The following is a 12,359-nucleotide window of genomic DNA, read 5'->3' on the forward strand; positions in this document are numbered from 1 at the left end:
GATAAACAAGTTATCTATGAGCCATTAACAAAATATGAACATGACCTCAGTTAAAAGACTTGACAGCTTGCCTTTAATTTACATGAACATGGTAGTACTCGGGCTTGGTTCTTTTACTCCCAACTCTTCTAATCATTAAAGGAGTTTTTTAATTAAGTTTCTTACATTTCATCATATCACATAATCGATTATTATAACAAAAAAGCACAATCAAGACATTCTTCAATACTCTCAGCATATATGATATATGCAAATCAGCTTTAATTTATTCAAATGAAGCATATATTCAGAATATTACTGTAATTAATTCTTTAATAATGAAATGACCCATACATTTCTACTCATTCCGTCCCCGAAAGAACGACCTATTTGGCCTAATTTTAGTCCAAAAAAGAATGACGCATTAGCACTAAAATACCCACCAATTTGCAATAATATTTGTGCAAATTTAACTTCTCCGTATATAATTTTGTTTCCATGTACTTTTATTACTATCTCTCTACTTTTTTGTAAACCCCATGTAAATTGTAAATTTAACTTTTTAATATACTTTTACTTCTTTTTATTTAACTTTGTTAATACCCGCAAAATCAACCCAAAGGATCATTCTTTCGGGGACGGAGGGAGTAATATAAATTTTCGGCATTGCCCTAATTAACGCCGTACCATAATAAGCTCTTGTTCAATGATTTCCACTGTACCACAATAGACAATCTATAAAGTATGAACTCACAAAAACAATAAAATCTACAAAATCATAATTTGTAAGTTGAACTACAAAAAATTAGAGACCAAATAATCAATTGACTAGCATATTTTTGCTGGTTGTTGTACACAGCTATTTTGTAGCAGGAAATCTGTGAATTCATCTCTTGACCTCTTTCTACTTCGTATTGCACAACATCGTTCATTACCTTCACCAAAAACCGAATTCAAGAAAATCGTGTCGAGTATTTACCTCACATCCCTCGTACCAAACACCACCTCGTCTTCAACCTCAAAATCAACATCATAAAATTTATCATGTACCATCTTTAGTACACCAAAAACCCTAGCAAGTTCCGTGTCGATTTCCTCCTCTTGTTGTTCCTTAATTGGAAAAAACTCGTAACGATTAATTTTAACAAGATTTTCAGTACAAAAATCTCCCCAAATATTTTTGGTATCATCCACAATTAAAACAACCCGTTCGTGTGACAACACCACGTCCATCCTCTTTTGCCTATACTTTGTACAATCTTGCTTAGCAATGACCCACGAAAGCCTCGGAAACCCGGCTTTAGACTCAAGTAACCCACGCACTTCTTGTGCATAAACCTTATCAGCCATAGTATAGATAGACAAATCAAACATCGAACTAACTTGTTTGATAAATTCACGTACACCCGGCCTTAACTTCACGTATCGACAACTTAACATATTGTACACATCTTTTGTACACGTTAAACGTTGTTTCTCCTCCAAAGTAACGTTCTTGGTTAATCTTGAGTCAATTAACGTGTGATCCAAGTCAAGTACTAAGTGAAGCTTCTTGGATTGTAACAAGTGTCGTAAATTATCATCTCGAACACGGTCGACTTCTTCGAGGGTGAGAGCTAAATTGGGGTGAATGTAGCTTAATGGTGTAGTGATGAGACCATTGCCGCAAGCAATGATGGGTAGGTTGCATAATGTGCATTTTTTGTCAAGAAATGATGGATGAAAGCATAGAAAACTATCGTTAAACTCAAAATCCATTGATTTATTTTTCTATAATTCCATATTTTTTCGATTTTGTAAATGATTTTTCTTGTTTTAATTTTTTTTATTGGCAGGATTTCTCTTGATTGTTTTTGAAAGGGTAGGGTTTTGGTTGAATTGAGTTTTTCGTTTAGGGTTTACAGAAATAAGGGTTTGCCGTTTGTTGCCCTTTTATTAGCTCTCGATTTTATTTTTAAAAAAAAAAAATTATTTTTCTTATTATTTTTTATATAGTTTGGGCCCAAGCCGTGTTTTTTTATTTCTTTTTGTTTTTTAATAAGTGTACTTGTACTGCTTAAATTTTATAGAGAAAACACCCTTAAAAAAATAAATTAAATGCTAGTAAAGAAATACGGAGTAAATTTTATCTTCAACCAAAAAAATAATAAAAAAAAAAAAAAAAAAGTCAAATGTTTCCCAAGAGAAATAAATAAATTAACAAATACAAAAGAGCACTTTTTTCTAATGAATGCTACTAAAACATCCAATTTTTAGATTACAATTGGTTTTATAATTATTTTCATTTTTATGTATGTTTCCACTTTACCGTCCATGGCAGCAAACGGGTGAACAACATTTTTTTTAATTTTTAAATTTTTTATTTTAATTATTAAGGAGTACTGTATTATTTTTGAAACTGATTTAGCTTAAAATTGATTTAGATTTTAAAAAAGGAAATCTTAGCTTTGCTTCAAGTGGTTGTTTTTTGTTCTAAGAAACACTACTTCAAGTGGTGATGCATGTTGTAATAGTTTATTGGTTTTGCTTTTAGACTCTATTCATTTTACCTTACAACAAATAATGTTTAAAAGCAACTCCAATGGCACCAATTAGCTTGCCATGTAACTTAAACTTTTAAACTAATAGTCATTTTAACTTATTTGAGCTTCAATGGCTAGCTATTAGCTTACTATTTAAATTAACCACACCCCTTTAATTAATTTATGTTTTTTACTTTCATTTTATTTATTCTAATTTGTTTTATTTTAACAAGTTTTCCCTCAAGCTAATTGCATTTTTTAGCTCCAATGGTCAAGCTAGTAGCTAGGGATTATATAATATTGCAAGCAAGTCCCTAGCTACAACCATTGGAGTTGCTCTAATATAAATAATTTTGTTTTAGTAAAAATAATTTTAGCTCAGTAAAAATTAGTAAATGTGAAAATAAATATAATAGGAATCAGTTAAAATAATTTCAGTTTATTAAAACAATATATGTTCAGCAAAAATAATTTCAATTCAATAATTTTATTTTAGCATAAATAATAGGGCCTAAAAAAGAGGGCAATGCATCTTTTTAAAGGGTAATGTTATATGTAGCCCTAAGGGTTATAAATAAGCATTAAATATACTCTTGAAAATTGTATAAAATTAGGAATTCATAACAAAAACACGCGTAAATCAGTGTTATTAGTGTTTATATTTTGATGATTTTTTAACTTTTTACGATTTTCAAGTGTAAATTTAATGCTTCTATGTATGTATAACATTTTCCATTTAAAAAAAAAAACTAGAAAATGTGGTTTTCCACCAAAATTATTAAAATTAAAAAATTTCGTGAATATGTGTTAAACTCAAGAACAATTGGAAAAAACGGCTTAGTCTTTCGTATTCTATTAATCACAAATATATACCTCATACAATAGAATACCTAACTTGCCTAAAACTCCTAAACAAGATAAACTTTCCAAATATACAATATTAACATAATTAACAAACCAAACTCTAATAATATGAGCTACTTGTTTGAAGTCTTTTTCCATTTCTAGAATTCTAGGTAACAGCAAGAAAGAATACACTTCCAACTTTCCAAGCATGGGTATTTGATCGATGAAATGCTTGGTATCACTATTATGGATATCTAGTTTAAAACTCTTTTCCAATCTTTCGTTTCTTTGCCTTTTCCTTTATCGTTTGCCCTATTAGAATTAGTGTTGGTTGATTCCTTCCGGCCTTTTTTGTTCGCTTGCTTGTTGGCAAGCTCTATACCGACTTTGGCTATTTGAGGCAAATTCGAAAGCATTTGGTCTCGCTAGCTATGCTAGCTTGAAAGGTATGGCTAGCTTGTTTTTGGTAAGGTATTACCTGCTGTCGCATTCTTCCTTTGCGCTAGTGGACAGTAAATTGGAAGCTTGTTAAAAAAAAAAAAGATAATATAGGTGAAATCGGATTATATTGCATTATTTAGGGAAATAGTTCCAAATAAATATGAAGTACGAAGTAGTAAATAATACTCCGTAAACTCTTTCAACATCCTAAACATTTAATACATATAGATTTGTAAAATTCCTTTTTAGTAGATTGAACTTGTTTTAACTGAAATCAAATAATTTTTGTTGAACTCAAATAATTTTTACTAATACTTCATTATTTTTACTAACTAAAACTTATCATTCGGATTCACTATTATATTTGTTTTTTTAAAAAATACAGATTTTACTGATAAAAACTCATTTCTACTTAACCAAAATCTATACTTAGGTCTTGTTTTCTTTACCTTAAAAAAATAATATTAAGTAAAAATAATTTCAGTTCAGTAAAAATAAGTTCAGTTCAGTAAAATTAATTTCAGTTCAGTAAAAATAGTTTCAGTTCAGTAAAAATAAGTTTAGTTCAGTAAAATTCAGTTTTCTTAAAGAACAATTATAATAGAAAATCAGTAAAAATAATTTCAGTTGAGTAAAAATAATTTAAGTTCAGTAAAAATAGTTTCAGTTCAGTAAAAATAAGTTTAGTTCAGTAAAATTCAGTTTTCTTAAAGAACAATTATAATAGAAAATCAGTAAAAATAATTTCAGTTGAGTAAAAATAATTTAAGTTCAGTAAAAATAATTTCAGTTCATTAAATTAAGTTCAGTTCAATAAAAATAAGTTCAGTTCAGTAAAAATAATTTCAGTTCAGCAAAATTAAGGTGAATCAAACAGGGCCTTAGTATTTAAAAACACAAACCACACATTACACATGTACCACATGTCATCACAAATCACTCATATGCCACATGCCACCTTCTTTATCAAAAAATAAAGTTCATTTCTTTATGCATTCTGTAACTTGCAAATTTAAGTAAGGAAATTAAGTGTTTCAACTACACCAAAATAAAGTCGTAGTCTTTTCATCTCCTAAAATTAAAATAAAGTAATAGTAAAAAAAAAAAAAAAAGTTGAGCTAATTAGTTCACATTATATAAATATATAATACCTTTGTTACATATTAGTTGCATCTTTGGGTATTATTTGTGAGAGATAAAATATTCCAAAGTTTCAACTAATATGTAACGGAGGTAATATATAAAATACAATGAAACAATGCTGCTCATATAACACAAATAAGCAACACATTACAAGAAAAATATTCTAGGTAATAACCCGTGCATGGAACGGGCCAGAAGGCTAGTTATATGTAACAATCCACTCAACTAGACTATTGCTCGGGCTAATAACTCATTACAATAAAATTTTAAAATAATAAATTTTAGGTAGAATAGAGGAGTAAATTGTATTCTAATTGTTTAAGGTGAACATGGAACTACCAAAGAATTGGTTTATGTGGAGAGATTAAATCCTATGATTGTTCGAGAACATTATTGGGGAATGACGAATCAATCTAATGTTTTATTAATAAAATCAAGCAGAAATCATCGGATGCATTACTGTAAAAAAGGCGACATTTGAAAGGTCAGTTCTACTGTCTTTACTAGTCAAAGTCTGTAAGAACAACACTACACTAGGCTCTAAAAGTGAAAATTTCACAGCGTCAGAATATGATAATACATACAAACATGCAAGCGGACTGATAAACGACGCAGCCTGCATTTCTGAGGACATTTTCAGTGCAGTATAATCCATTGGCATTTTGCACTTCGAGATATAATTACTAATCTCATCTTAATGTTGGTGTGGCGCATTTGGTGGCCTTTGATCTGTCATTGTCTTTTTTCAAGAATAATACACCAATTCGATTTATCAAAGAAGCGATCCACAATCACAGCATTGCTTATTCCAGAAACTAAGCTGCAAATTCATCAAATTGAAGAAATTGGTCAGTTACTGAGAAATAGTGAGAAAATTACACCTGGGAACGAAACAGTTTGGAAAATGTATCAATTAGGGAAGCAGGGAATCCGGTAAAAAAATGAGAATGGAGCAATTTATATATAATTGACATGTATAATTACAATTTTCATAATAGGCTAAAATTCGTTCTGAAAGATACTTATCAAAGAATATTAACACCAACAGCATACAATGATCCAAACACCTGTGCTAAAAGAAAACGGCTCCATAATGCTTAGGCAAGCTGGAATTTCAAATTCATAACCAACATCGTTATAAGGATTCAAAGCAACAGAGAAATAGTCTCTGAAAGATTGACATACTAAAAGGCAGACTTTTTCTGTCTGTCAAAAATTCAAAAGTGCAAAAGCATGCAATGAAACATGTAGCCATAAATTAAATACTGATGTATATGGGTGGAAACAAGGAGTCCATGGCAAACAAACTCAAATGGAGCCACAACAAGAACTGGTAAAGCCAGTGAAGCACTTTTACATACTGAGAAAAGAATACTAAAAGGATACAGGATTACAGCCAAGAAATTTGTCGAGACGCAATATAGAACCACAAATGAAACCATATGGAATCAAAAGGCAAGTGACAGAATAAAGTCTTACAACTTCAATAGAAATTACTCCTTCCTCAAAAACTTCTAAAAAAGTTTTGTATTCCGTAATATCTAAATCCAGGTCAGTAAGGTTTTAAGCACATCCAATGATTTCAATTATGATTCGGAACCCAACATTTGAAGCGCCAAGTGGCCCATATTCAACCATGAGTCAGAACTCAGAACCCAAAATTAATGTGCGTAAAAACTAAAACATCCTGAGCAGTTGATAACGATTAGCTTTGCTCAGTTTTCTAAGCTCAAATTATAGGTATATTTTGTAGGATAATCCTGCAATTTGGTGAGCATAGCTATAGCTTAAGACGTAATTTAACAAAGATAGGTAGAAGCAAATTTTAACTAAAGAGTTAAATTAAAATGATCAACTATGTCAGTTAATTACTTACTCTGCCAATAACTTTGAACCTAGCTGACCTTATTAAGGTATAAAGTATGTATGTTAGACTTTGTTTTGTTGAAAATTATTATGAAATACAAAATCTAACAGCCCACTTGGTAGATGATAATACATGATGTAAATGGTAATAAATATCTATACCATTTTGCAAGAACAGTCTCACGTCAGAGTGTGGCAGTGTCCACAGTAAAGATTGTCTTCACCACAAATTTCTTTCCCTTCATCTCATCCAGCACCACTTTAACCACTTCAGAAGTGGTATTGAGTAGAAATGTAAATACATGAACTGGAGCTGGAGTCCCCTTAGGCCATTATTATAAAGGAAATTAAAAAAAAAAAAATACTTGCAAACCACAAACTCGCCTAAAAAAGTACTCTTCAAAGTCTGCAAATTCATGTTGTTTACTTGCTTTTAGGAAAAATATGTAGTTAGAGGACATGTAAAGAAAGCTTAGCACACCAAAATTTAGAGTCGATATTTTATACTCTATAAAGTCTGCAAATTCATGTTGTTAACTTGTTTTTCAGGAAAAATATTTAGTTAGAGGATCTTTAAAGAAAACTTAGCAAACTAAAATATAGAGTCGGGCTCCCCCACCTCCCCACCCCTGGTTAAATGAGGAAGAAAACTAGCTCTAAAAAAAGACACAAGGCTTCTTCTCTAGAAGGAAAATCCGGTTTTACAAAATCTTGTTAGAGGACCTTTTAAGTTAGGTCTTTTTAAAAATAAAGACCTGGGGCTTCATCTCTAGAAGGAAACTAAATTTTATATAGCTGAGAAATAATCCATTTGGGTGTTCAAACGAATGAAACTAAAAGTGCAAAATGATCATATTCATGTTGGGTTTGCAATATAAGTGGTCTTATTTTTCTACATGCTCATAGTGGATGGAGATCCATATGACTAAACCTAAAGAACCACATAATAGCCTCATATATACATATTTATGGGGCTGTAGTTCAGTCTCTTAGCTTATACCTCTAAAAAGAAACAAGGACCAATCAAAGATTCCATTTTCAAACAACCTCGTATAGACATGATCTACTAATAGTAAGGCTTGTTCCCACAACTCATGGTAGCTCCGCAATATACTTGGAAACTCTCAGATCAGTTCTCAAGCTGTTCTTTGCTCTTGCACTACCTCTCCAATTACTAAAACTGACAGCTTTCGAGTTGCCTTGCCAAAATTCAAACAGGCTCCTTTTAACTTTATTCTGATAGAATCTAGTAACAACCACTCCAAGTCAGCTACAGTTCATTCCTAAAATATGGGTCAATTACTAACAACCACTCCAAATCATCTACAGTTCATAACGACTTGTAATTGCAAAACCACACTCATTTTAAAATTGGCAAATATCTGTGTTTACCAAAATCTAAGTTAGATTCTATTAGAAACTACAATTCCATTTTTTATTTTTGTAAGGATTGTTAATAAATAATAACTACATATGGAATCACTAATTTGTATACTATTTACTATGTAAGGTCATATTAACTATCCCATTATTGCTTTTTTGGATTGATTGAAACATTTTATCAAGCTCTGATTCAGATTATAATTGGCTCAGATTTTCAGTTAGAGGATGTGCACATAACCAAGCAACAAAAATGTTCTCCAAAATTGGAAATGCAGTCAATCTTATTCACCCATTCAAAATGGATACCCAATGGATAAGATTTTGAAGCTAAAAAAAAAAAAGGAAAGAAGACAAACAAACAAGGTTCAATTGAGACCAACAAATTTGTCAAGTGTATGGTTTTAAATCTCGGTTGATCAACGCATCGCAACCGCATAGTAAAGAAATTTGAGCTTACCACGATCGCGACCACACCCGAGATATAAGAGTATAAAACCATGACTCAACCCCAAGCTCGCACAGTAGCAGTATGGTTCTAGTTGAAAAAAGGGCTGCTTCCAAAGAGTAAAAACCTTAAACCCATGATACAAGAAACAAGGTTGGAGGTTGATGTAGGTAGGTAGCTAAATTATATTGAACTGAGCCGAGAATTTCGAGGTCTCAAGTGTGAAGAAAGGAATTTTTAATGACACCATACAATGGTGAGCACATGGTTATATCTGCTAACTAAGTATTTTGGAGTCCCCAATATACAGGTCAAATGCCTCAACAACATAATTGTTAATCAAACCTTATGTTCTTCAAAATCCAAGACTCTAAATCATGATGTTTCAAGTGTTTCAACTGCATATGTTGATTCGGCCTTAGGTTGCTTTCAGGTTACTCAAATGGCTAAGGCTGATTCTTTTTTACTTCAGGATTGGTGGTCAAGATGTTTAAGACTTCAGAAGGGGAAATGATGGAGCTAAGTAACACGAAGTCCAAGGTATCTTTGACATTTGTTCAACGCTCAAAGTCAACAGCTTTTATATAATTATATTATGGTTGTTTTTGTTTGTTTTTGAAATACAGAAAACTAGCAATTTTAACATTGAGTTATATACATACTCTGCAGGACAGCAAGTACCTATACAAGTTATATAATACCCCACTTATGCTACATTATTTTCAAGAATCCTCAAGCAGAATTGAATTCAGTTTGAAGATTGTTTCCCTTTTTGAAAAGTTTCTCCACCCTGTTGTGGTACTAATTAGAGTACAGAAAGCAAGATACATGTCGTAGCCTAGACAATGTGTAACAATACAGCTATCTATATTAGACTTCAACCATTCACATACAAGCAAAACATTGAAGATGAATGAGAAGTTCACAGCACATTATGGTCAAGAAATAAAAAATGACATAACCAAACGCAAGAGCATATCAAGAAATTTGTGTTTACCTTTCAAGTTCACCCTCACTAAACACATGATAATATCGGTTATATACCATAGCACCCTTCTTGTCATCTTTTCGTGCCAGGCCATTTGCAACAGCGCAAGCAGAAGAACCACTAACTTCAGCACGATGATAAGGTAAGTGCCATGGAACAAAATATTCTTGGTTTTCTTTACATCTATTATCAATAACAGTCGTTGATGTATCGTTTCCTTGGCTGTTTATATTCAATGTTTTGTCCAGCTTTGCACCAAGGAACTCACTGGAGACTTTCAATGACACTTGAGAATTGTTCTCCTCACTTTCAGGGATGCTTTTCAAATTAAATGACCGGGGGCTATTGACACGAGGACTACCTGGTCCAATCCACTCATCTAGGTACCTACGAGATAACGGTGTCCATTTACTCAACAAACCTGGGTCCTCTTGCTCAACAGCCCAGACTGTTATTAACACTAAACCTCCCTTTCTAACAACTCGAACTAGTTCTTCAATAGCTTTTCGCCTCCTACTTTCAGTACTCAGGTGATGTAACACAGCAATGGATATTGCTGCGTCACCAAAACCGCTTCTATATGGCAAATTTACAGCATCAGCGACCAAAGCTTCATGCCCTCTCCCGGCACATATGCTGACTAAAGGAAAACTTATATCACATCCTACAAAAAAGCATTTAGGATTGAAACCCAAGTACTTTCCATTTCCACATCCAGCATCCAGGACAAGGGATCCTTGTGTCAAGGAATCTAAAAATGATGCAACCTTTGGCCATTTAGCAAATCTGGTTGAACTGAAGTGGGGAGCAATTGCATCATAAACCTGATGAACATAAGTCTTCTCGATTTCAGGGGTGTATTGAACACAGTTGAATGACAAACCCTCCTCACTTGTCACTTCAGATGGTTGATTTTGAGCTTCACCATCCGATGCAGCAGTCGAGAAAATAGAAGGACGGCCAGTCCTAATATTCTTCATTGTATTGTATTTTATGGAATTAAACTTACAAATAGATATGAAAGGAGGTAAGTGCAAAGCCCAACGTATCAGATGAGAAACTCTTAAAGATTCTATGTGACCAAATATCATCAACTGAAACATGAATACATGATTACAAGTTGATTAGTTTGACTTTACAAGAAAAAGATGAGCACATATACAGCAAAATGAGATTTGTAAAAATGTGAAACATAATCACACTATTTGAGGAAGTGATTAGGTGTACGGACGAATTAGGCTATAGGGCACATTCAACCAATATAGAGTGCATTCACAATATAAGTTAATTGTAGCATAACCAAAATTGATTTGGCAGTTTTGAGTTGACAACCAAACTATTCTAATCCAAATTGCACCATAGTTAGTATATTTGCTTCTAAGAAAATCCATCTAAAATCAAAATACATAACACATACAATTATATTTCGTATGTCAAATTTTAAAGATTTCTAAAGGCATAATTAGTTTCGCTAGCCCTACAACATAATCTCATCATACCAGGGAATAAAGGAGGAAGGAGCGTGCATTCATACAATCATACATGCACCAATTCCCTCGTGATACAACACTTTAATCTAACTATTAAAATGGATCGCCCTTCACTTTCTCACTTGACTGCTATTCCATTATTCAATTTGCCTAAAGGCAGACGCAGGCCTGTCCCTGAGGCAGGGCAGGAGGGAAAAGAGCTCTGATTTCATAGTTAAATCCTAACATTAAAGTGTTGTTCAATACATTAGCAACCAAATTTGATTCATAATTATAGGGATATTTGATTCAATTATCGACCTCATAATTTCAGAGATATTTGATATGGTGATAACAAATACAAACAACTTACCTCAGAAGTTGCTTCAATGGGGGATACAAGAACTAGATTCACGCCAACTGCGCTTCAATGGAGAACGTTGAGTGCGCTTCAATGGATATCTCACTAATCTGAGTGACACCAATTCTATGGATCCCTTATGACCCGTTAGGGCCGTCACAGGTATTAAAGGGATAGATCCGTCTAATAATAATAAATAAATTGGTTGAGTCTTTATATGATCGTCCAATTATGGGATAGCGCAGATGTTTTTAAGGGTTTAGAGTAAATCTATTTTAAAAAGTACGGAATATGGAGTATTAGTTTACATTTACAATTCCTTTTCCCAAATACTACGGTAATTAACGCGCGCGATGCGCGTGCCATAGCTAATCATATCCGGAATCTCTTTCGGTTTAACCTTACATCACAAATTTAATGTTGGCAACATAATGAAATAAAATATATAAATAAATATATTTAGGGGTATCAATGTCCACACATTAATCTTAAGAGTTAAAAATGAAGAGGTAATAATTATAATGAGGGTAAATAAATAAATAAACATTTTAAATGGTATAATTGTCCAAACACTTTTCATTAAAAAAAATAAATAAATAAATAAATAAAAAATTGTACATATTAATGAGGGTATGTATGTAAATACACATTTTGAAGGGTATAACAGGCATAATACTATTCATAAGAATAATCTTGTACTTTTTATAAGGTAGGGATTATCATCACATACCAAAGCTTGTATAATTTGTCTTTAAAACAAAAAAAGGAAATTCCCATTGGTACACCCGTGGTTTTGACTTTTCTCATTGATACACTCTAAAATTTTTGCCTTCCCATCGGACACCCAAGGTTTAGTCTTTTTCTCAACCGTGACTAACATTGTTAAAAAGTATTTCATTAAGTTAAAATAATTAAG

At 32.3% G+C, this 12,359-nt stretch overlaps 2 protein-coding genes across 3 annotated transcripts; both read right to left on the reverse strand.

Annotated features, from left to right (window-relative positions):
• Positions 1–954: 954 nt before the first annotated feature.
• LOC110713490 (RNA polymerase II C-terminal domain phosphatase-like 4) lies at positions 955–1,737 on the reverse strand. The gene has a single exon (XM_021891934.1). It carries the CDS (start codon positions 1,735–1,737, stop codon positions 955–957), a length of 783 nt encoding a protein of 260 aa, XP_021747626.1.
• Positions 1,738–5,321: 3,584 nt separating this feature from the next.
• Positions 5,322–11,605, reverse strand: LOC110713354 (alkylated DNA repair protein alkB homolog 8-like). 2 transcript variants are annotated; one of them, XM_021891809.1, is made up of 3 exons: positions 11,456–11,605; positions 9,623–10,617; positions 5,322–5,751 (listed from the first exon to the last, which is right to left on the reverse strand). In XM_021891809.1, the coding sequence occupies exons 2-3, from the start codon at positions 10,591–10,593 to the stop codon at positions 5,664–5,666; spliced, it is 1,059 nt and encodes a 352-aa protein (XP_021747501.1). In that variant the 5' UTR covers positions 10,594–10,617; positions 11,456–11,605; the 3' UTR covers positions 5,322–5,663. The 2 variants fall into 2 exon arrangements, with proteins under 2 accessions (XP_021747501.1, XP_021747499.1); XM_021891807.1 differs by having other exon boundaries at positions 9,623–10,707; positions 11,456–11,604.
• Between the last annotated feature and the right edge of the window lie 754 nt (positions 11,606–12,359).

This window comes from Chenopodium quinoa, unplaced genomic scaffold (assembly GCF_001683475.1).
Source record: "Chenopodium quinoa cultivar QQ74 unplaced genomic scaffold, ASM168347v1, whole genome shotgun sequence".
NCBI classification, from domain to species: Eukaryota; Viridiplantae; Streptophyta; class Magnoliopsida; order Caryophyllales; family Amaranthaceae; genus Chenopodium; species Chenopodium quinoa.